Source organism: Elaeis guineensis, chromosome 11 (assembly GCF_000442705.2).
Source record: "Elaeis guineensis isolate ETL-2024a chromosome 11, EG11, whole genome shotgun sequence".
In the NCBI taxonomy this organism is placed as follows: domain Eukaryota; kingdom Viridiplantae; phylum Streptophyta; class Magnoliopsida; order Arecales; family Arecaceae; genus Elaeis; species Elaeis guineensis.
Genome location: NC_026003.2, coordinates 107,987,868 through 108,013,765, shown reverse-complemented (window position 1 = coordinate 108,013,765; position 25,898 = coordinate 107,987,868). Strand labels below are relative to the sequence as shown.

The window sequence follows — 25,898 nt, the reverse complement described above, 5'->3', positions numbered from 1 at the left end:
GCCGACGACCTTGGGACGACGTAACACAGACAAAGAGAAGGAAAATGAAGAAATTCGACAGACAACTATTTAACACAAGATGCAGACGAGGTACCAAAATCACTTTTTCATTTAACAGAAGTATACGTTACAGGACCCGGTGGGTCAGGAAAAAAGAAGAAGAAAAAGAAGATACACGTCATCGCAAGTCTCGCAAGCACGGTTCGGGCAGGACGAACCGGAGGCCGCTCCGAGCTACGAACTCCTCTCTCCGTCTCTATCCTTCTCAGTCACGTTCTCCAGTGCGTGTAAAGCTCTCGCCCCATCTCGCCTCATTCTGTTTCCGAAGTCCCAACCTTAGCGGGAAAGGGGTGGGATAGATCTCCAGAGGCAGTAAGGGCAACGGCGGCAGTAGCGAAGACCTGTTTCAAGAAGAACCGTAGCCACTTCAGGAGCGGTGGCGACACCAGAGATGTACCTCATCTCCGAATGCACCACGACGGCCTCCACCCAAGATGCTTCGGCAAGGTCGGCATGCGTCACTTCCACCGTCCCCGCAACAAGTTCTACTGCCCCACCGTCGACGCCGACCGCCTCTGGTCTCTCGGCCCCGACAGCATCAAGGATCCAGTCATGGCTTATGACGACTGCTCTGCCCTCTTGACCGGTATCGCCCCGCCTTGCTACTCCGAAATTCGCAGGCAGAATAACTTCACCGACAGCCCCCGTTATTAAACCTCTGTTGTTGAAGGAATTCTTCCTTGGGCCCCCTTTAAAACGACGGAGATTCTCACCGGCCGCCATTCTCCTCCTCACCTTCCTCCAAGCCCTAAAGATTCCCTCAAGAACAGCCTCCCGAGTAGAGGACATGGTGCGAGGGAAGGAGACAAGGACTGGGGCGAGAGAAGCAAGACTCTCAGGCGAAAGAAAAGCACCAGGATGAAGCCACGAAGGGACTGAGGGGTTTAAATAGCCGACGGATCCTGGCGCAGTTATGACGGCGGGTATTCCTGGGCCAGCTGGTGTGTGCCACGTGTCACGCTTATCCCCTTCATCGCCATCGAAGGTTGACCGCTCGCAAATTCCCGCGACACGATGCTTGGGATCGCGTTTCAACGGGGGTTCCGAAAAGACTTTTCAGGTCACCTTCACCGAAAAGCGGACTCTGGCGTGCACGCATTAAATGTCAAAATATCTGGGGGCGGCAGTGCGCAGGATTCGAAGGGGCGATTCCGGCTGTGCACATCTCTCTCTGTGTGTACTTCCTTCGCTTGAAATTCAAACTCGGAAGTAGGGGGATTGGTGTTGGGTATAAAATACCCACAGCCGAAATCCTCGACGGAATCGACTTCGAGTAGCCGGGCTCCTCCATCGACAGCAGAACGGCTCCGCCCGGACTCCTACGGGAGCCGGGCTCCACCGCCGACAGCAGCGTAGCTCCGCCCGGACTCCTACGGGAGCCGGGCTCCACCGCCGACAGCAGCGTAGCTCCGCCCGGACTCCTACGGGAGCCGGGCTCCGCCGCCGACAGCAGCGTAGCTCCGCCCGGACTCCTACGGGAGCCGGGCTCCGCCGCCGACAGCAGCGCAGCCGCGCCCGGACTCCTACGGGAGCCGGGCTCCGCCGCCGACAGCAGTGCAGCCGCGTCCAGACTCCTACGGGAGCCGGGCTCCACCGCCGACAGCAGCGTAGCTCCGCCCGGACTCCTACGGGAGCCGGTGGAGCGCCGACAGCAGCGTAGCTCTGCCCGGACTCCTACGGAGCCGGGCTCCAGCAGCGGCCCGGACTCCTACGGAGCCGGGCTCCACCGCCGACAGCAGCGCAGCCGCGTCCGGACTCCTACGGGAGCCGGGCTCCACCGCCGACAGCAGCGTAGCTCCGCCCGGACTCCTACGGGAGCCGGGCTCCACCGCCGACAGCAGCGTAGCTCCACCCGGACTCCTACGGGAGCCGGGCTCCACCGCCGACAGCAGCACAGCTCCGCCCGGACTCCTACGGGAGCCGGGCTCCGCTCTCAGTATCAACTGCTGGCAAGCTCCATTCGGACTCCTACGAGAGCCGGACCTCGCCTTTAATTTTAAATTGCAGGAGGACCCCTCCCGAACTCCGACCACTACCGAGCCTCGATCAGCAGATCCGCGCCCCCTGGCAGATCACAATAACCACCATGATCCTGTTCCACTTCCTGTAGCGGATTTCGCGCAGCTCCATCACCCCCTGCGGCGGACCCATTACTCTCTGACAGGCTGTGTCAACGGCCACGATTCTGCTCCGCTCCCTGCGGCAGGTGCTGCACGATCCCACTACTCGCTGACAACTAGCGGCAACGGACGCCACTCCACTACCTGCAACAGGCCCTACGTGGCGGGCTATGACGATAGCCACGGGTCTACCCCACTATCTTTCGCAATCAATTTCCCTGACCATGGGCGGCCCACTACCAGACGGTTATAAACGTCGCCATCAATCCGTTGCCTCCTCCGCCTATAAAAGGGGGACCCAGATACGTTATTCCTTAAGCTCATTTCCTTATCTCAAAACTCTGCTAAATTCTCCGTTCGAGCACTCCATTCTTGTTGAGACAGAGAACTGACTTGAGCGTCGGAGGGTCTTGCCGGAGCAACCCCACCTCCGGTTTAGACTTCCCTTGCAGGTCCCGACGGCGACCGCGGCTTCCCCGACTCCAGCTTCTCCGGCGCAAGCAAATTTTTGCATCAACAACATTCTAGGCCATATTATGACATCCTGCATGCAGGAAGTCATAATTTAATACAGGATATCATAATATGCGACCGAATGTCATAATTTTTTGGACCATATTATGACATGTTGCATGTAGGAAGTTATAATATGCCACAAGATGTTATAATTTTTTCCAAAGGATAGGGATATTTTTGTCATACAAAATTTTTAAATAAAAAAATGAAACTATATGCATTAAATGTACATTGAAAAGCGATGGCTACATGGACCAATCATATAAAGCTATGTGCTCCACATCGGATTTTCTACACCACCCACGGTGCACAAAGAATTTCCCTATCAGGTGATCCAACTTGGGTTCTTTCACAGATTAATAGTTAGTGTTAGAAAATATGAAACAAAATAAATAAACCTTGCTGTCCTAAAGCACCCATTTGTGCTAATAAGTGAGTATAATACTAATGACGGAGTCCTAACGACAAAAAGTATAGTCTAAGCTTCCATGCCTCATCATGTGCCAGAGCTTTATTAAATTTAATGGCAGAGCACAATTTAAAGGGGCAATACATTGTTAGCTCAAAATTACTCGGTGCAATCTGTGAGTATGCATCTGGCACAAAGCTAAGTAGAGTTTTTGTATGTTTTTTTATTTGTTTTTTACCCTCACCTAGGGGAAACAAAAGAACCTTAAACTATACAATTTTAAATTTACAATCCTGCAAAATATGAATTTTGGCCAAAAGCCTTTTTCATAACAATACCCAGAGTATAAAAAAAAACAAATTAAACAGCACATTATCCTGAAGCAAAAAAAACATAAAACATATCTATATTTATATATGTGAGAGAAAGCTGACAACAAAAGCTCAAAATTAAATACGTTCATCCATAAGGAGTTACAAAAATATCATTATTAAGAGTCCATAGTTCTGAATACAAATAAACCGTGGCTTTTATAGGCTCTGGGGAAGCTCCACACAGCAGCTCTCTTATATGAAATCACTTGAGAGAGTTCTTAATGTCGATCACAAAACGAAACTTCACATCTCTTTTTACAAGCCTCTCGAGTGCCTCATTTACGTACTGAATATTGATGAGTTCAATTTCTGGATATACTTTGTTTGCTGCACAGAACTCCAGCATTGCCTGTGTCTCTTTGGTACCACCAGGCAAACTGCCAGAAATACTTCTTGAACCTAACAAAAGTAATTTTTAGTCAAATATGATAAGAACTTTGAGCCAATATTAGTCATCCTGCTTTGAGGGAAAAAAAAAATAGACTATCAGAATGAACAAAATTACTTTAAAGAACAAGAAGAATACCAAGGTTAAGACTTCCGGGATTCAGACGGACTTCACTAGGAAAGCCCACTAGGACCAAAACTCCACCAATCTTCAGAAGTGACATGTAAGGATCAAAGGGGTGATCACCGGAAGCAGTGTCAACGATGAAATCCAGGGATTTTGTCATAGACTGCAACAAAGACTACATTAGAAGCCAGCAGCAAACAAAGCCATTTCCAAAACTTTTCAGCAGTGAAGTTGTAGTAGCAATTTCTACGGTACTTGATTACCTTTCTCATGATAAAAATATCCATTATTTTCAAGAAAAAAAATCATAAAATGATTCAAGTTATGCCAAGATAGAATTCGTCTGTCCATCGCAATGTATAACAGCCAAATGATGGAATTTTGTATATTTCTTTTACAAAATAAAAAGATGGTTTTCCTTAAAATGAAAATATTAAGAAAAGGGGTTAATGATTTAGAAAGAAGGATCTTAGTTTCAAACATTTATATATGAAACATAATTCAAAATTGAGATCACAAGTTCACCTTTGTTAACTCACTGAACTTGGAGTAGTTGCGCTACGGTGCTAAATACAGAACTATTAAAGGAAAAAACAGGAAACTATGATAGCTTTAATAGCTTTAATTATTGAGCAAAGTTTTGGAGACCATATAAAAGAAATTTAAGTTATGTCACCATTTATTCATAGAGAATTAGGCACTTCATATTTAGCCCTCCGTAAACTTGAAAAAGAAGCTTGAAACATAGAAGGCACGTTAAAGAAACAGTGATTTGTATTTACCTCCATCTGCTGCTGGTCTGATGAGATCACAAATTTGTCTGCTCCAAGAAGTTTTAGTGCTTCCTCTTTCTTGGACTTACTTGTACTGAACACTGTTACTTTCAAACCAAAAGCTTTTCCAAACTTCACTGCCATGTGACCGAGGCCACCTAACCCAATGACTCCAAGAGATTTGCCAGGTTGGTTCATCTTATGGCGCATCATGGGGGTGTACACTGTGATTCCAGCACATAGCAAAGGTGCTGCCATAGCTAATGGGTAGCCATCAGGTATCATGTAGCAGTATCTGCGCACTCACAACCAATAACATAGAAAACATTAGACATCTGGTTAACGTACATCTAAATATTTGCCATGGACTCATTTAACCTAGAAGTCAGAATTACAAAGGCAGATCACTTCCTAGTCAAATGAATATAACAATCACATTTAACAGATAAAATACAGACATGTCAGAATGTATCATGATGAGGACTTTGTCCTTATGCATTACCATAAGGTTGCATACTTTAGATTGTCAAAGACAAAATTTTGAGGCTGATAAAATGGTCTATAGGTAACACCACACCACTTATACCGCATACTTACTAAGCTTATCCAAATTTAACCGATTATCTATTTCTGGCCAAGTTCAAAAGCCCAAAGATTTTCATACCCAAAAAGGTAAAAATCCTTTTAGTAAGATTCATAGGATCATAAGGCACATGATGAAGAGAAATAGAAAGAGATATACTGGTCAATCTAAAAGATTAATTACAACTACAACCAAAACCATTGAATTTCATTCCAACTGCTTGGATTTTCTTCAAGTATTGCCTATAAGCTCATCCAAATCCTTTGCAAAACTATCACTTGGTCTGGAAAGCCCGAGCCACCGAAGCCTGTAGCTACCAGGCTGGGCTGGGCTCGGGCCTGCTAGGTTTGGTCATATCTGGGGCCTGAACCCAGCCCAGCCTGTTTGACGAGCTGGTCTAGTTAGAAGTTGGTGCTTGTTTGTTCTAGAAATTGGCCAACAACGTAGCACGGAAATAACTTTGCACATGGTTTTATTCTTGCTGGTTTTGGATTGGAAGGGAAAGTCCCTGCTGACATCCTGAGCTCTCCAACAATTCAGGTTTCTTACATTCTTATATTAATTGGGAAGTTTTTGGATAAATAATACATGTATATTAGAATACTTTAACAATTAATATTTATTTAAACTTACTTCCATTTCTTTGTTTCCCTGCATATCTTCATTTTTTTTTTTTTTAAATTTACTTCTTGAGTCAAACCCTTGGATATGTGTTTGAAACTAATTCATGCATTTATAATTATACCCAAGCAAATCCAGCATCAGTTATAAAGACATTCTAACACTTATGAATATCAAATTTAGGTTTCACTTCATAATTTGAGCTTCTTACTTCAAGTATCTATCAATCTAATGTCTATCCTCCACCTCTTTTGGTCTTGGGACCAGCACTGGTGGTGTTCTTGTCAATCTCCAAGATATTTTGTGTAAGTTAGCATATGTGAATATCCAGCATGCTACCATGGTGCCATTATCCACAATCAACAGTTTGGTAACATTCCATGCCTTAGTTTTTGATGGCCAATTTCTAAAAACCCCGAAGTGCAAATATAAACGCTTCCACCATGTGTATTGCATTGTAGGATATGCTTCTCTCTCTGTCACCTGGAATGCTAACCAGGATTTGATTGATCTCTTTTAGTAGACAAAGCAGCAGCAGATGTCTATAACATATAACCTCACCTGTAATTTATGTAATGTCTAGAATTCCTCAAATGACCTCCTTTCTCATTAAATTCCTAAGGCTTTGATCATATCCAAATTAATGCTCCTGTATCTGCAAAGCTCATCCCATATACAGCAAGTACCACTAGTCTTATTACCCAGCAATTTCAACTACCTGACATTTTCTGGTTGTTGTTTATATTACTGTCCCATAAGTTTTCTCTGATCTCTCAATAACATGCAATGACCACACAACATTTGAGAAAAACAGTTGGACTGAATGATTGATCTAGCTAGCAAAACTTCATTTAGTAAATCCTTGACTTCACTCTGTTTTCTTGCATGACCTATCTAAAATGACAGGACAGACTTAGTCAGAATGTGCCATCTCAATGTGCTCATCTCACCACCATCTATACTGCATCTACATTCAAATTCTACGGAACAAGTATCCTCCAAACTTTGTCAGTAATCCTCCACACGATTTCATTTACATACGTTCCATGAAATAGAACATCTTGATTTCATTAACATACTTTCCATTAAATAGAACATGTTGAACATGAGGACCATGAAACAATTACATAACAATCACATCTAACATTTTTAAAATTTCAGTTGTCAACAAAGCTCAAAAACATGTGTTCCAACAAAAATAAATCAGTATCATTAGATTGTCCAGAAAGAAGACTTTAAGTTGCAGTCATATAAAAAAATAATTATCATTATATGCTATGCTTTTCTATTATGGTATGATTAAATCAAGTCTAAATAATAGAAGAAATTTCTGCTCATGAAAAGTAACTTGCCTCTCCTTGACTATGATGTAGCTGGAATATCCTCCTTTTGTGATTGTGCCATCTGAATCAAGACCATTGAAAGTGAAAATTGATCCTTTCGAACAATGAACTTCCAGAAAATCATTACAGTACTCGCACTCTCCACATGAATTAACATAAGTGCCAACACCAGCATGATCACCAACTTTGAAACCTTTAACATTGGAACCAACCTCTGTGACAACTCCTACAATCTCATGCCTGCAATATAGATGGCCAAATATCACACCACAAATACACATCTTGGAAAAGCTGTCTGATAGTATCAGCAAGAAATATAACAAGCAATGCGTATTGCTTAAGTTATTGAAACTGCTGCTTAGCATTTCATCATTTTTTTTTGGAATCACAAAAGTCATTTTCTAAAATATAGTGCACTTTTGATCATTTCTCTCTAATGAAGACTATGCTAATCACCAACACAGCCTTAAAGTTAATAATGTATTCTACAAAATAAAATAGGAAAAAGTATGCTGCAATTCATATACCACCATTATCTCAGACATCACATATACCTTCACTTCTTCAATTCAATGAATCAAGATTGGTTTACAAAGCTCAAGTGATGGACTAGATGACATTTTGCTCAAGTGCTTCTGTTTCCTAAAAAAATAGTGTATCCATTTTATGTTGAGTGCAACATTTTGTATTTTGTGCTAGCTTTTCGCATTGAGAACTTTTTATTTATATGCAATAGAATGCTTCTTTCCAGGGTACGCCGAACTAGCCAATTCGGGCCGTGCCGAACCGAACCAGCTAAGAAAGAGGACAATTCAGGTGTTTGGGATGGTTCAGTCCCTTAAACCCCACAAGCCCTCCCCGATGCAGCCTTGACCATCCATTCTCTCTCCCTCCCCCCCTCCCCCACCATGATTGGAGCTTTGAAGCTCCACCACATGCATCAGTCACTCGTCTTGCTCGCTTAGTCGCTCATCTCTCCTCCCTCACCTTTCCCCCTTGCTCTCCCTCCCTCCCTCTCTCTCTTCCTCCCTCTTCTTCTCCCTCTCCTCCTCCCTCCCATCATTCAGTATTCCCCGACATGGTACGGTATGTACAATGCCATACCAAATTGGTCGCTAGCTAGCACAAGGCTTGGTACTGGTCTAGCAGATCTTGCTTCTTTCTCTTTATTGTATATGATAAACATACATTTGTGCTCAACATCTCCTACCCTAGAACCTTAGCCAACATTTAAATATGCTTCTAAAGTTCCTAATTTTTCAATTTTTTTTCTATCAAGAAATTGAGCTCAAAATTTTTCCTTGGAAGGGTCAGAACTCATGGCTAGATGGAAGCCAAGAGATACCATGGTGACATAATCTCTAAAGTATGCTGATCTCAACTTGATGTAGCTCTCCATGCTAGCCCTATGAATCTAGGAATTAAAAGCTCAATGTTCACTGATTTTCCATCACATCTTTCAAACTAGAATTTAAAGTATATTATTGCATGCTAGTGGACCTTAGCAAACTGAGACCTGCCATATCATTTAACTTGTGTCAACTCTCTACCAAATTGCTGAGCTATATTAAATTTCCATCTAAAATGCTGATGTAGTTTTATTTTTTGCAAGCATATTTATTCTTTAAAGTCTAAATATTTAACCATGTCTCCATAGTCCAATACGAGTGCCAATCTGTGTAGAAATATTGGCAACAAAACATATTTTCAATGTCTCATTTTGTGCAACAACAGAAGCTTGTATAGCAAGCCAACTACAGTTTTAAACCCATGATGCAGGATGCATCACAGTAATTGTGCATTGGCATAGCAATGTTCTTATTTTTATTTTTATTTTTTTTTAATTCGGTAGAGTCAACAACCCCCTTAATATTTCCATCAAGAATTTTGAGGAACAGCTGTACGCTAGTATCTATATTAGAATTGTACAAGTCACTACTGTCTTGTATTTGAAATTTAGCAGTAAGCAAGCTGCTGATAAAATTACCATAATCAACAACCTCTATAACTCAATATTAACCATGTCTTCCACGATCAAGGCCTTCGAATTAAGTGGAAGATTGCCCATAATCCTGAGGGTTACCCTCAAATAAGGATATTCCAAGTTACCTGATACTCCATTTCATCTCCATAAGAAAATGACCCCATTCAATCCACCAAGTCTTAAGCTAATCAGAAATATAAGACTTTTTTTCCCTTTTGGCAAGTTTGTTGTGGTGGTGGTGGGGGGGGGGTGAGGGGTGCATGAGGAGGGGGCATGCTTGAGAATCCAATTCATAGTTGAAAGCAATTGTTCATGAACTACTTGTTCAGATGTTGTCTATACAACTTATCTGATTTATTTCTAAGCATTTCAGGTACCTAAATTACAGTGACAAACAACTCCTGAATGATACTTCCCATCTCAACCCGGCTGGTCGCTTCAAACTGTATCAACATAAAAACCATTGAGGGCACTTCAATCACATGTACTGCAGCCTTATTAAGTCTAAATGTTGTGATGTTTCCAAACAACCTTAATGTTCCCGATCGCATTCACACTCCCTTTTTATACTTGCTTTCCAAAATTATTTATGGCAAGAGAAGAGGAAGTTTTATCAAACTTTACTCACCAACATTGAAGCTCTAGGCACGACACCTTTTCATATTTTTTTATCAGATTTTATGGATTGACATAATCAGCCAGGAGTGTTAGTAGGCCTGCATTGGCATAAGGCCTGCGAGGTGAGGCTTCATTCAGGTAGGGTCTAGGCTGCAAAGAATTAGGCTCTAAGTTGGATCAAGCCAAACCTTGCAACCTCGTAGCAATTTAGACCTGGTATGGAATGCCAAGCCTAGGCCAAGCTTTATAACTTAGAATTGTATATACTTCTTCTTATGAGATTCTGTCTTCCCTACCAAGATCTTACTTTCTTTCCTTATCATTTCTACTTTTCTGGTCCAAAGGATCTGTAGCTGCCCCAAATTTCATAAATAGTCTCTTTCTGCATATCAGGCATTTTAGATATCTCAAATTCTTGATGCTAGGCAGAAATTCAATCAAAATAGATTCAGACTATGGTGGATGTGCTGCTGCATTATACGAACTCCATATGGGTGAGATATTGCATCTTGGTTTGATTTTAGGTTTGATGTGTGTTTCTGTGTGTACCATAACTATGTGTTCTCTCTCTCTCTCTCTCTCACACACACACACACACACACAAACACATGCAAAAACACAGATGATGGACAACAGTGTACATATTATCTTGGTTAAAAGATTTAATCAATTGAAAATCAATCATGGGCCACCCAAGGTTGAGATCATTAAATCCACTTTCACAGTCATATGTCATTCTATATCCATACCGTTAACTTTCATAGATATTTACACTGTGAGGAGATATGAGGATTAAATTATTATCGAACCATCGAATGCAACACAATGCTCTAACATTTTCATTGATTTTTAACAATTTTTATGATTCTTTATACTTTTAGTTTTCAGCCTGACATCATCAAAACCATAAATCCAAATATTACAAACAACACAATATGTTATAAAATTATATAACCTATGGTTTCTTGTTCTTTTCTCCCCATATTTACCCTTTTTTTCCAAATCTCCGTATGGTTTCTTGTTCTTTTTCCCCCATATTTACCCTTTTTTTTCCAAATCTCTCGTTGTTACTTCAAAGCTCGAGCTATAATAGATGAATGGAAACTTGGTGGGCCCCAACCAATCCAAAACAAAGTATGTAAGCCTTCATGTAATTACTGTCATTTTGTCATTGTGAGCACACGAATTTACCTTGATAGAGAAAAGAATATCTATCAAACCAACTTCTTCTGAGGGACACCTCATAGGAAGGTACAAATTTTCATTTTCAGTAAAGTACAAATATTCCAGTCCTGTTAATTAAAGATTAGAACACCAGTCCACTATTCCATGAATTTGTCTCACATATTTTAGTTGATTATCAATCAGCTTGTTGACCGCTTCTTAGGCAACAAGACTCTTTCCTCCAAAATTTTCTTCTAATTCAAATTGGAGCATCCAGTGTATTAACATATTAATTGTCAAAATCTAGTTCATCATAGAATTGACTAAGCATTCTTGATGCCATTAAAAAAATATGTACTCTTAAAACATCTGTCAAGCAGTCTTTCTTCTTCTGTAACCATATTCTTTTGCCAGGGCCATCAATTTCATATATGACATTATTATGGTAAAATTTGGAGCAGATATCTTCATTCATTGTTCGCACAGTTTTTGAAAAATGAAAACTATGCCATGAAGTTGAGTGAAGAAAAACACACCCGGGCACCAATGGGTACTTTGTGTCACCATGCAAATTTCGAGTCCAATGGACATCACCGTAACAAACTCCACAATGTGTTATTTCTATACGAACATCATTGCTTCTGACAACTCTGCATGATTTTCAGAGGAATTTAATGATGTTTCATGATAAAAATTTAAGACAAACATCTTACAACAATCAACTTAAGTCATATCTTGGAGGAGTATGGATAAAAATAATAAACCAAGATTCATCTAGTTGTTATAAATTAACAGTTATGGTGCACATTCAGAAGACTGAATAAGATGATGAAATTAACAGAATTTTAAACAACTTTACATACTATCATTCATTTGTTCCCGATCGTAGGTTCAAGAAGTATCATCCATTTTGAACACAAAATTAGTGTTTAAAAATTCCAAATAAAATTAAAATATCAATTACCTTGAAGCATAGACTTCAACAAACTTGGTTGTTATTGATAAATCAACAAGTATAACGAACATATGCTACGATTCTACATGACAACTATACTACCAATTATACTACTAATATAATTATAAGTGTACTAATATAACTTTTCAGAAGAACCTGTAGTGTTATTTGGAGCTTAGTTACCTTAAGTAGGCATCAGTGCGGGAGCAGGTTTGGGTGATGGTGCGGTTGCAGGGAAGCGGGTCTTTTAAAAATGCTTTGAATAAGGAGCCATTCAGAAAGCAGGTGCCAGGGATTGATTTCCAGAATTTCAAAGGGAATGCACCACCCTAGGTGGCAATTTCCTGCTATTAAGATTTGGAAAGTATATTACAAATATATGACAATAAGAAGCAAAAAAAAATCATGCAACTACAACACAGTGTGTAAAAATCAGCATGTGTCTAATTAATAACTATATCCAAAAAACCTACATGGTGGAACAATTTAGGCCTCATAGTGCATAAAATTATATGTCCATTTTCTTTTAAATGCCCATCTGAAATCAACAATACAAGCTCATGCAAAAAATGTAAAATTAAAAGAATTTTATATCCATATTTTCTGTCGTTAGGATAACATTAGAAAGAACTTGTGCGCTATAACAGGTGCACCTGCGATTGAATCTGTAAGGTGAAAGAATTCCAGAAGCATCTCTTGCAGCCCAAGCTAAACAATCTCCACTGCCAATTTCGGTGTCCATTGCTAAGATATCTGCAACTAGTAAAACATCAATGTGACCCAGAAATACCAATATATGCACCATAAGTAATATTATTATCAGATTTTATTTAAGAAATATTAGCACGATCCGATGTATGAGTTAAAATTTGTGTAGCAGGCACACAAAGTCATGAGCTTTTCCTTCCACTGAGAAAATATTATGCTTTATCTTAATCATTACTCAACAGCTCAAGCCGAAAAGGTAGAAACCATTGCCTAGCACATAATTGATTTCATTCTTATAATTATGCTATAAAGTTCCGTCTTATATGAGTGGAAGCTCTCGGCAGGAAAAAAAGCTATATTTATTGATTGGGGATAAACAGTTTCACTTGTCTCTCCCTCTCTCACTCACACACACACCACCCCCCACATGCACCTACACAAACACCAAGTAAAGAAACAAATGCTTGAGCATATAGTTGGAATCTTTAACTCCTCTGTAATATTATCCTCCCAAATAAAGCATGCAAGTTTAGATGGATACTTTAACAGTAATTTCTTTAAAGAAAATGGGAGCTGAGACCCCACCTGATTTCACTAAAATAAAATCAAATTCAAATCTCTCCGTTGGGCAGTCTTTCACATTGAAATCGCAGTTGCACTATGATTCTTGCTACTGTTGCAATGAAGTCTCGACTGGCGCACAACTGAAACTTGGTCAATCCTCTGTTTAAACAGACAACGTATATTTTTTGCCTCCTAAGATCAAAACGTCTCCCATCCCACAGAAGAAGAACCCCAAAAGTCTACCCATTTCATTAGTTCTGTGATTTTAATGTTTTCCTAATCTTTTGGTTATCTTGGACAACTTGTGGGGTTAAATACACAAAAAATCTGTCCCCCTCCCCATCTGAGAAGAGTAAGACAAGAACATTAATGATCACGAAAGAACTAGTCCAGTGTCGATAACAATATATAACCAAAGCTACCAAGAATAAGAATTCACAAAAAAACAGGTTAAAAAAACAATAAAAAAAAAAAACAACTTGTGGGGTTAAATACGCAAAAAATCTGACCCCCTCCTCATCTGAGAAGAATAAGACAAGAACATTAATGATCACGAAAGAACTAGTCCAGTGTCGATAACAATATATAACCAAAGCTACCAAGAATAAGAATTCACAAAAAGACAGATTTTTTATAAAAAAAAAAAACATCAGAAAGGATTATGAACCATCAAAGAATATCGGATATGGAAAAGAAAGATCCTCAGACGAGCAGAGACAGAAATCGAAGGTTAGATACGGTTACCTTCGATGAGGATTACGGTCGAGCGATTTGGATCTGTTGCTGTGCTGCGGAAAGAGATGCTTCGTCTCCCCTCGAACTCAGTAGCGGGATTACCGTGCAACGTTGCAAGAGCCGGATGATCTTTGTACCTATATATAGAAGACGGGCATGAACGATTGTAGTTCACTACCGTAAGGCTAAGGAAACCATGACCGCAGGGGGAGCAACTAACTCGAGCTCGGTTAGCCCAAAGCAAACCCGTAATTTTTAGGCCAAGCCATAATATATAATATTCTTCCAGTTAGGCTTATGGTAAAAAAAACCCAGCTCGATTTCCAGTTTTATCAGGCTTAAATAAAAAGACTAGGAGTTTCTACTATAGCACAGAAAATTGTATAGAATGCTGCACGTCCATTATCTAACTCTCTCGTTGAAACTTACTCTATTGATAGACATATAACATGATACAAACTATCAATTTAAATTCTTAGAAGCATAAATAGAGAGCAATGCGTCAGATATATAATTCTATGCATGTGTTTCTCTTTTCGTTTTACCGAGCATTTCTCATAGAAAGATTAAGCAATCCAATCAAGTTTCTCTGGTGATGCTTCAAACAAGTCCAAACTTGATACCTTTCATATGATCCTACTCAAGCAACATAATCCAACTTATTTCATCCTTTTTTTTTTTAAATTGAATATTTGATTATTGAGATATGGACTTAAATGATCTCATTAATTACCAGAGTGATATTTTGCTAAGAGATTGGATTTTATTCATTTGTGTTGGGTTATGAATCAGGAAGTTGATAGGTCTCAAATCATGGCGGAGCAAAGCAAGCGAAGCGTAAGGAACAGAACCCGGTATTCCGATTTCTGAATCCTCCAGGTACACCGCATCCCTGACGTCACCCCCAAAACAATTGTTTCCCGGATAAATCTAGTTTAAGAGATTGGTTTAGTTATTTACATGTTCAACGAAGAAGGCATCACAATTAAGACCTCACCTTTCCTTGATGGTTGAGATACACCTCCTCCCTGACGTCACGCCCAAAGACAATTGACTCCGCGAGAAATCTCGTTCAAAGAATGAGATATTTCCGATCAGAAAAAAAAAAAAATAATATAATATATTTAGGGTGCCGGTCCACGATTTATTTTTTTATGTTTATTATTTTGTCACGTGTTCAAACAAATAAACAAATACAAAATGATGAGCAAGCTGATCTTTATTTATTAGAGATGCAAATAAATCAAATAACTCGTAAATTATTTGAGGTCAATTTGATTTAATTATGATCAAATTTGAATAATTTAAATATTTTTTTGAATTAAATTCGAATAATAGGATACTCAACTCGATGCCTCGCGAGTCTAGTCAAATTTATATATATTTTTAATAATTTATATTTAAATCAATTCAAATCAAATTATTTTTAAATTTTATTTAATTTTTATGAAATTAAATTTAAATTTAAAATATTAAAATTTAATTAAATTCGAATTAAATTTTAAATCTGAATATTTTGAGCCGGTTCAACCCAAATATTTCGATCCTTTATCCTTTTGGGATGCATACACCTCATCCCTGACGTCACGCTCAAAAGCATTTGACTTCACGATAATCTAATTTAAAGAATAAGTTTTGGGTGTCGGTCTGCGGCTTGCTTCTGTGTTTATTATTTTATTAGTGCCACATTTTCCATTGACGTGGGAAACTGACGCTCCACGATCCAGCCAAAGCGGTTATCAATTTTTTTGACATTTTTTCCCCTTTTATAAGCAAAAACTAAGCTTTGGAGGGGTTGGGGACGAATTCAGGGCCCTAGAGTTTCGTTTAGGCTTAGGCCGAGATTGAGTCATTACGAAAAATTATTCGTTAGGTCCACCATGCAATCTGTAAACTAGGTCTACTAAAATCCGACACGTCTAAAGAAAAAACATTGTTCCAAGTTCGAACGAAGGTCACGGTTTGCTCCGGCGAAATTTAGTAAATGAAGTTTGCAGTAGCTCATACGAGATAATGAAGTTAATAACATCAAGTTTCATAGAAAAAGTTAGTGCTTCTAGCTTGTCATATCTTAATACACTTAAATATTGATTTGTTTACTTGGTCCACGCTATTCTGCTTGGTTAGCACCTTCACCAGATAAGTCCTTTAAGAATGATTTTTTCTTTTTTTTTTGGAGGAGGGGGGTTTGGGGGGAGTAAATCTCCAAGAATAAAATTTACTGCAACATTTAGCTTCTGGCCAATACGTATCTTCTCTTTAATAACATTTGATGATCCAAATAGAATCATCATGATGATCTAAGATGGATGGTGATCTGAATTCTAAAATGATCTAATTTCTAGTGATATAAGATCACCATATTTGGTACGCTATGATCCATGATCAAAGATCCCTGAATATTCATAAGTAACTTATTTGGTATTTCATAGAAATATAAAATTACTGGCTATATAATACCATAACTTAACCTGATATATTTTATAAAAAATATATCTATTAATCATATAAGATATATTATGATAAAATACAAATATATTTATTAATATACTTTATATAAATTATTTATTAGTCCTATAAATTATTAATTTTATAAAAATAGATTACTTGTTATTATAGAACTAATATTTTTATGTATACTTGTAATATATTATTTATTAATATTAATATCTATTTTAATTAAAAATAAAGTAAATACAAATAAAATATTAAATAATCATATTAAATAACTACAAAGTATAATAATATGTTCCTACTCTAATTAAAAATTATCATTGAATCCTAATATCAAAATAATGTGATCAATAATATATTTTAATATAATATTTATCATAAATATAATATACAATATCAAAATAATATAATATCAAATATATATATAATATCAAAATTTAATAATTATATATATATATATATTAATGATATATTGATATATCAATTTTTTTTAGATTGAGAGATATTTTTGTCTCCATCTTAGTCCAAGATTACTATTCAAGAATGATCTTAGATTTTCTATCTCAAGAACAGGTATCCCATCATTAGGTTGGGCAATGATTTGAGGAATTAAGATAGTTTGGGTGTCGGAGTTTTGAAGGAAATTGAAAACTTAAAATTTCTTCTAACCAATTCCAACCAAAATCCAAACTTTTTGTTTTGTTTAGTTCTACATTTTATTGTTTCTTTTTAAATGATTATTATCATTTTTCTTAATAAATATCATATTTTAATGATTAATATTTGTCCGTTAGGCCAATTAATGCTTTTATACTCGTTAATACATGTTTGATGTATTTTAATGCTGCATTAGAAGTCCAAACAGTTAATCTTTAGGCCTATAAATTGGGTCTATGGTGGAGGGGTTGAGTATGCAAGAAAATATTCTCTCTTCTAATCAATGATCTTCCCCTATTCTAAATCTTCTTCCAATCCTCTTATAAGTTTTTTTTTAAATCTATTTCTTTGATATTTATCTGCTGGGTTGAAGTTCTGTCATTCTCTCCATAGTCGTGCCTATAGAGGAGGTTACCAATTGTATCTTAGGGTGGAGTTCTCGAGTCTGATCTTGCACGAGGATCGAAAATCACCTTAGGATAGTGCACTATACTTCTTCAGTCTGTAAGTTTTTAGACTAATTTTAATATTAATTTTATAATAATATTTGATTGTTAGTTCAATTAGATTGAATTGGTTCTTGTGGGAAATAAAATTCATCATATATTCCTAACAATCTAAGGTGAATCCCTGGATTGTGATTAAAAAGACAATCTTATGCACACTATCTTTAGATTAGCAATGCCAACTGTTGAGGTGGAGTGAGGGACTTTAGTCCCACACCGGCTATGAGTCAGAGGTTCACTGTCTCATATTGGTTCACAGACTGCCCTTCCCTCAAGAGGCATCTTTTGGACTTAAGTCTGGGCCCAAAGGGACAAAGCCGTGCGGCCCACAAGCCAGAGCAGACAATACTTTTTGCTGAAATGAAAATCGTAGCGCCTACACGGTGAATGCATGCGTCCGAAATGAGTGCAATAGGTCGATGTTCTCAAACACTAGTAGTCCATGAAGGTCTTCCCCAATATACAGTGCCCCTTTGACTGAGGGGCCTACCATGGATGAGGGGACTACCATTGAGGTGGAGTGAGGGACTTTAGTCCCACATCGGCTATGAGTCAGAGGTTCACTATCTCATATTGGTTCACAGACTGCCCTTCTCTCAAGAGGTGCCTTTTGGGCTTCAGTCTGGGGCTTAAAGGGGCAAAGCCGTGCGGTCGATGGGTCAGAGCGGACAATACTTCTTACTGAAATAGAAATCGATAGCACCTACACGATGGGTATATGTGTCCGTATGAATATAGTAGGTCGATGTCCTCAAACCCTTGACTGAATTAAAGGTTACCTCGATCAGGTTCAAGGTGCAACGACGAAAACCCTTAATCAAGGGCCAAAGCCACCTCGACGAGATTTGAGGTGTAGCAAACGATGATGCTCCTTCGCGACGGAATGGCCTAGAACAAATTCTCCCATCAAGGCCCTAAGTCACCTTGGTGGGTTCTGAGGTGCAATGCGGTCAAAATCATTGATAAGACACTAGGTCACCTCGATAAAATCCGAGGTGCAACGACAGGAGTACCAACGAAACCAAAGGTAGCCTCCACTAGATCCGAGGTGTGATGAAGAAATCCTTCAGTCCTCGATGGAGCAAAGATGTCACTGAGCCCCACTTCCCTGAGGCCCGTGATGTAAAGTGCAGCAAAGCCTCTCGTGAAAAACTTGATTGGCCATCCACATCAGCTAGACCGAAGTATTCCAGATGGCCGATCAAGTCAGAGACTCCCCTAGTTTCATCAGATGGGAGGCCGACCTCGTCCGAGGACTGACCTCCCAAAGCTAACCTTCTGAAGGCCGAACCCCCAATGAAGCCTTCATGATGGGAGGGGAGAGCCATCTGCGACAAGGCTGATGAAGCCGAGGAGAAAATTCGAGAAGGAACTCCTAAGAAGTCCTCATCAAGAAGCCCCTCCAAAATGAGTTGACCATGATGTCAAAGAGACCAATACTATGGGGGGGCAGACGACTCGGGATGTTCCTCCAACTCAGAAAACTCCTCCAGACATCAGCAACTTGGTCGCTTGACAATCGACCAATCCACATCCTCATCGGTAGGTACTCGATGGAACGTTATTCGACTAATATCCGTTTAACAGAGTCGTGGAGTCCAGTGATTGTTAGGGTGCTAGCTATGGCCGAAGGGCCGCTAGAGTATAAGATACAGTTCGCGGCACAGATCCAGGTGAAACCTGACGTTGTTCGGCTAATATCTATTTAATGGAGCCATAGAGTTTGACAACTGTTAGTGTGCCAGCTATGGCCGAAGGGCCGTCGGAGTATAAGCTACAGTTCGTGATGTAGATCCAGGCAAAAAAAGTTATGCTTAGCTGGCTTGTCTCCGATTGACTAAGGATCAGTTGATCCGAAATGAAGTGGAGACCATATCTTCCACAGATTTATCTTGATTGAGCATCCACAATCTAATGGAGAAGCCGAGATGACCAACAGGATAATTTTACAAGACCTGAAGATAAGAATCGATTAAGCCAAAGGATGTTGGACTGACGAACTCCCCAGCATCCTATGGTCTTACCAAACAACTCCTCGGATCCCAACTGGAGAGATCCCCTTCAAACTGGCATTTGGGATGGAAGCTGTGATCCCGATTGAAATTGACCTGCCTTCGACTCGGATGGAGCACTACGACGAACGGATCAATTCGGACAAGCGATGGGCTGATCTGGACTTGCTCGATGAGATCCGGAGATAAGCCCAACTGAGGATGGCTTCCTATCAGCAAAGGATAGCTCGGTACTACAACTTTCAAGTCAAGTCTAAGATCTTCCAAGTCGGAGATTTAGTCTTTAGGAGAGCCCAAGTCTCCAAACTGACCGAGCAAGGAAAGTTATCCCTGAATGGGGAAGGTCCTAGAAGGTTTCAGTGGTTTTACGACCTGGAGCATACAAGATTGAGAGATTGGATGGCATGGAGATTCCTCAGATCTGGAATACCGAGAATCTACGGATGTATTATCAAAAGGAATTCCTTATAAATAATTTTTTTTCCTATAATTCTATGTTAAATAGCTCTCACTTTCGAAGGCTTAACCCTTGGCCGAATTAAAGGTCACCTCGATCAGGTCTGAGGTGCGACAATGAAAACCCTTGGTCAAGGACCAATGCCGCCTCGCGAGATTTAAGGTGCAGCAAACAACGACACTCCTTTGCGATGGAATGGCCTACAACAAAAATCTCCGTCAAGGCCCCAAGTCACCTCGGTGGGTTTCGAGGTGCAGTGTGGTCAAAATTATTGACGAGACATTAGATCACCTCGACAAAATTTGAGATGCAATGATAGGAGTACCGACGAAACCAAAGATAGCCTCTACTGGATCTGAGGTGTGATGACGAAACCTTCAGTCCTCAATCGAGCAAAGATGTCGCTGAGCCCCACTTCCTTGAGGCTCACAAAGTAAAGTGTGACGAAGCCTCGCATTGGCCACAACGAAGTATCCCGAATGGTCGATCACCCCTAGTTTCATCATATGGAAGGCCGACCTCGTCTGAGGACTGACCTCCTAAAGCTAACCTTCCGAAGGCCAAACCCCCAATGAAGCCTTCATGATGGGAGAGGAGAGCCTTCTGCGATAAGGCTGACGAAGTCGAGAAGGAACTCCTAAGAAGTCCTCATCAAGAAGCCCCTTCAAAACAAGTCCACCATGATCTCGACGAGACCGACACTACGAGGGGCAGATGACTTGAGATGTTCCTCCAACTAAGAAAACTCCTCCAGACATCAGCAACTTGGTTGCTTGATAGCCCACCAATCCACATCCTCGTCGGCTGGTATCCGATGAGATGTTATTCGACTAATATCCATTTAATGGAGCCATAGAGTCCGGTGATTGTTAGCGTGCCAGCTATGGCCGAAGGACCGCTGGAGTATAAGCAACAGTTCACATCGCAGATCCAGATGAAATCTGACGTTATTCAGTTAATGCCCATTTAATGGAGCAATGGAGTCCGGCAACTATTAGCATGCTAGCTATGACTGAAGGGCCACTGGAGTATAAGCTACAGTTTGCGGCGTAGACCCAGATGAAAAAAGTTGTGGTTAGTCGGCTTGTCCCTAATTGACCAAAGATCAGTTGATCTAAAATGAAGTGGAGATACGACCCTGCTTCATCTTAACCACCATGCTTCGAACTTGATGAGATGCTTCGTAAAATGGCAACCCATGCGCCGAAACAACAAGGCCGTTGCACATGGCTTTCGGGGATGGTCGTCAGGAAAAGCAACTCGAACCCATGCATCAGTTAACTCCTTTCGTCCGATGAAGACTACATAATCATACTCAGGAGTTGGAGGATAAGTGTTGGGATAGCTCCTTGTCACTTAACTAACCTCAACTAGAACTATCTTTTCTTGCGGCAGTAATTATAGACTAGGTTCCTATGCTTTGACTTAGACCTATTCTTCTATTTACCACCATAAATATCTATTTTCTTTCCTTTATCTCTACCAACAAGGGCATCCCCCATGTTAGAGCCAGAAACACTAGTATTTAGATGACTATCAATGTTCTCTTTACTAGGTAAAGACGACCTAACATCTTCAATGGAGATAGTGTCTTTTCCATAGAGAATTATCTCTCTAAAGTATTTATATGAGGTAGGTAAAGAATATAGTAATAATATAGCTTGGTCTTCCTTGTCTATTTTAATATTTAAAGATGCAAGATCCGTAAAGATTGAATTAAAATCACTAATGTGAGTTCGAATAGATGTACCTTCAGCCATACAGAGCGTGTATAGCTGTTCCTTCATCGATAGACGATTTGTCAAGAACTTCGTCATATATAGGGACCTAAGTTTTTGTCATTAACTTGCTGTTATTTTTTCTATCATAACTTCTCTTAGAACTAAATCTGATAGGCATAGATGAATGGTAGTGAGAGCTTTATCATCAAGGATCTCCCACTCTGCTTCAGTCATGGTGAGGGGTGCTTATCCTTACCATAAATTGCGACTTTGAGATCGTTGTGAGTCAGAACAGCAAGCATCCGAATTCGTCACAGATTGAAGCTTATATTACCATCAAACTACTCAATGTTGAACTTAGTAATTGTCATTGCGCACAGATGTGGACAAAACATGGGTTTAAATAAAATCCAGAGGCTCTAATACCAATTTGTTAGAAAAATCCACAGGAAACATAATAGCAATTATACAAATCAACAGATCTAAGGGGTAATTAAATAAACACAAAAAATACTTAAAAAGAGTTGCACACAAGATTTATGTGGTTCAGCCTAAGGCCTATGTCTATGAGCGGGGAGAAGGAAAAATCCTCTGTTAATAAAGAAAATATAAATAAGGAGAAGAGATTGAATTAATTTCAGTCTCAACAGAACATAAACCTCACAAAACCCAAAACCTCAAATCCCTTTACACCCAAAAGCCAAGAACGACACTCTCTCTTGCTACAAAGTATTTGCCTCTTGATTGCCTTACAAAAAAAAAAAACCACACCCATTGAACCCTAGCTATAAAGGAGTATTTATAGGGTTCCTTTAGGATTACAAACACAAGTGGACTGGAAAGTGTAATATTTCAGTCTCTAACTGCTTTATTGATAATAGAGTTATTGGATTTGTAGGTGAAGCCTTTCTTTTAGTTAATTGAAATGGTTGCCACAAGTCCGGTAATCAATTTACTTCCACCCAGAAGATTTAACTTTAGCTTCACTACACTTTATCTTCTTCAAATACCTCTGATTCTTTCTTCTTATCAAATTTCACAAATACTGCTTTTGGCAATCTACACCAAAACTTTTTTCCCGACCCCAAATTTCAAACTATCCATCCCTTTAGCTTTATCATTTTGCTTGAAGATACCCTAAATGTGTGAGAAAATCATAAAAGGTCTAAGCCTAGCCCTTTGTTCCATAGAATGTGTAATATTTTGGCTACAATGTCATCATGTAGCAGATTCTTCCATATTTGGGCATTTCTGCATTGTGATTTTTAGTGTCTTTATTATTAAAAAATTTATCAAAATAACTACTGTCTAGAAAGAAATGTAGTAAGTTTGCGATATTTAGTTCACAGTCTAATTATTGAAAATACCATCAAGCATCCTTGATGGAATTTTTTTAAATTGTTTTGCATGTCAACTTTCTGCACCAGTCCATCATATTTCATGGACATATGCTTCGTCAAGAAGTGCAAATAGTGTTGAATTAAGGTTTATTTGTGGTTGTTAGGCTTCATAAGCTGCCCAAATTGGATAATTATCCAAATAGATTTCTAGATTTCTTTTGGACCTCTGATGATGTAATTTCTGAGCATCTGAGATTGCTTGTGGGGATAATAAAGGGGAGAGTTTTAATAAAGCTTATCAATGAAAGTGATTGGTTGCTGTCTGAAAAATTTAAAGTTGAGGACAGAAGCTAAAGTCTGTGATGAGGGAAGGATATGGTTTCTTTAGGGGTCTGAGGGGCGAGGATAATAGAATTACTGTTCAAGCTTAGGTGTTGGCAATGAGTTTCTTAGATGGATCTTAGGGGACTGGATGTGGCAATAAGCAGGGTTTTGCCTTTAGTTCTTGTTCAGCCAGATGGAATAGGTCTGCTGCATAGATTTGTTATAGCGAGTCAGCAATAGGGAAAAAGAAGGGAACAAGACAGAATGATAAATTGTGATGGAGTAGCAAGAAGTTAATAGAGGTAATAAGAGAATGAAATATAGAGAGGAAAGAAAAGAGGGAACAGTGTCCATGTAAGCATTTATTTGAGAAGTTTTGAATGCTATATTGCCCTAATTGTGGCTTAAAATTTTGGCTGTGGCTGCACAATCAGGAAACATGACTTTTGATTGAAATCGATCCAGATTTCTGATTGATAATTAATGTGCTCATTTTTGCAGCTCTTTGCCATCTTTTTCGTTTCCTTCAATTTCAAAAAGCATTTGTGAAAACTAGACTTGAATTCTGCAAGTTTTGAAAAGAAATGGAAACATTTGATAGAGTAAAAGAACTCTAGAGAATGAAACCTAAAAATCTAGCCATCATAGATCTTATATTTCAGGGACATTTATATCATCATCTATTAGTGTGTCTTTGAGCAATGGATCATTTATTAGGCCTTAAAATGTCACATGATTCTCACTTTCTTTAATTTTAAATAATAACTTTCAATTGTTTTAGTGCAGCACCATTGAAAAATGTATATATGCGGGTCTTGCAATAGAACTTACATGAGAAGGAAGTGTGGAACCATCCCCACTTCTTTTTCCTCTACCACTCCCTCGATTGCTTCACCGCTTCACCACTTGACATCGAGCCTTTTTCTTGTCCTTGACCATATCACCAACCCCATCCCCTCTTTCTCTCCCTTCACCGGCCATGTCGGTGGCAATCATGATAAGAGAAATAAAAAGATGAATCAAACATATTTTCTATTATCAAAAATCTGATAGAAAAATATAAATAGAATTCTTGTTTTTAAATTTTTGTAAAAAGAAAAAGGACAGTGTTGCAAACGCTGCTTCAACTTTCTTTTTCTTTTTCAATTTTATATGCATGTAGCTGATTTTACATATAAACGACGTTCATGTATTGTTCCATTATTTGATGACCAATTGCTTGTGCCAATTACAGATCCTTAGAGGTGAACCCAGACAAATTATCCGGCAATATCTGATGCATAGTTTTGACGTCTCTTTCAGATACATCAGAATATATATCGAGATTAAATATGCTTAGTGGGTGCATTTGATATGCTGCTTTACCAAAATTTGTGGAAGTGTTGTCAGTGCTGTTGCGGCATTTATCTCTGCTCTCCATTATCCCAGATTAAAAATTATTGTTATCTTTAAATTATGGATGTGCAGCATAGGGTGAGAGATGATGCTCAAGAGAATCTTTTTTCCTCCATTGTCGATGTCACCTTGTCTTTGTTTTTCATGATTGAATTATTAAAACTCGAGACAGAAAGAGATGCTTTTCAGATTGATGTATCTAATGTAACATCAGATTGCTGGATTCCATATTTGGTTTGCATGGTTGGGAACCTGAATTATCTGATTCAGAGTGTGCTGAATTTTGCCGGTTACCGATCAGGACGGTTATGGTGTTCGAAATAAAACACCAACAAGAATGGAGGGGAAGAGAAAGAATGAGCGGAAAAGAGAGAGAGACAGGGGATGGTAGAAGAGGAAATACAGGGGAGGTTGTTGGAGGCTTGTCGGGGCCTTCGGAGCTTTGCCTTTCTTCGAGAAGGGAAAACTAGAAAGAGAGAAAAAGATGGATTTGGTGGGGGGAGGGGGGTATCAAGAGGCTGGCGGTGGCTGCCGTAGAGCTGTGGAGGTCTTTGGGTGGTTGGGTTTTCCGCCTTAGCCTCCATTGGTTCAAAATAGGATCTAATCAAAGGCTATATCAGGTTGGAAAAAAAAAAGAAAAAGCAGATGTTTGCTAATAAATATCTGCTTTGGTACAGCCAAAGAGCACTAGCTTTGGTATTTGTCATCATCAAAACTCACGTTGGTGGTGAAAAAAAAATGGATGTTTGCTAATTAAATGAGTGATTAGTGGAGGCGTCGCACATTGTTAAAAAGGTAGATCAGGTGTAATTATTGTGATATGCCACAAGTAAAATTATTGATTTTTTTCTTTCTTTCTAGGATCTAAGTAAATATTTTTTGATATATTTCCAGCAGGTAACATATCGGACATTGGTTCGAGGTTATCCAACTTGGGTTCTTTCACAGATTAATAGATACTATTAGAAACATATGAAAAAAAAAAAGGGTG

At 39.2% G+C, this 25,898-nt stretch overlaps 1 protein-coding gene across 3 annotated transcripts; it reads right to left on the bottom strand.

Annotated features, from left to right (window-relative positions):
• Nucleotides 1–3,483: 3,483 nt before the first annotated feature.
• On the bottom strand, nt 3,484–14,183 carry LOC140852546 (probable cinnamyl alcohol dehydrogenase 1). 3 transcript variants are annotated; one of them, XM_073245908.1, is made up of 7 exons: nt 14,051–14,183; nt 12,688–12,787; nt 11,616–11,729; nt 7,323–7,553; nt 4,776–5,061; nt 4,006–4,156; nt 3,484–3,878 (listed from the first exon to the last, which is right to left on the bottom strand). In XM_073245908.1, the coding sequence occupies exons 2-7, from the start codon at nt 12,774–12,776 to the stop codon at nt 3,682–3,684; spliced, it is 1,068 nt and encodes a 355-aa protein (XP_073102009.1). In that variant the 5' UTR covers nt 12,777–12,787; nt 14,051–14,183; the 3' UTR covers nt 3,484–3,681. The 3 variants fall into 3 exon arrangements, with proteins under 3 accessions (XP_073102009.1, XP_073102010.1, XP_073102011.1); XM_073245909.1 differs by lacking the exon at nt 14,051–14,183 and adding an exon at nt 13,328–14,019; XM_073245910.1 differs by lacking the exon at nt 11,616–11,729.
• Nucleotides 14,184–25,898: the final 11,715 nt, after the last annotated feature.

Excerpts from the sequence above, each read along its gene's own strand:
- LOC140852546 (XM_073245908.1), bottom strand. The coding sequence starts at position 12,776 with ATGGACACCGAAATTGGCAGTGGAGATTGTTTAGCTTGGGCTGCAAGA. Across the intron at positions 11,730-12,687 it reads CCTTACAGATTCAATCGCAG|AGTTGTCAGAAGCAATGATG; the intron begins GTGCACCTGTTA and ends AAAATCATGCAG. Across the intron at positions 7,554-11,615 it reads AAGTACCCATTGGTGCCCGG|GCATGAGATTGTAGGAGTTG; the intron begins GTGTGTTTTTCT and ends TCTATATTGCAG.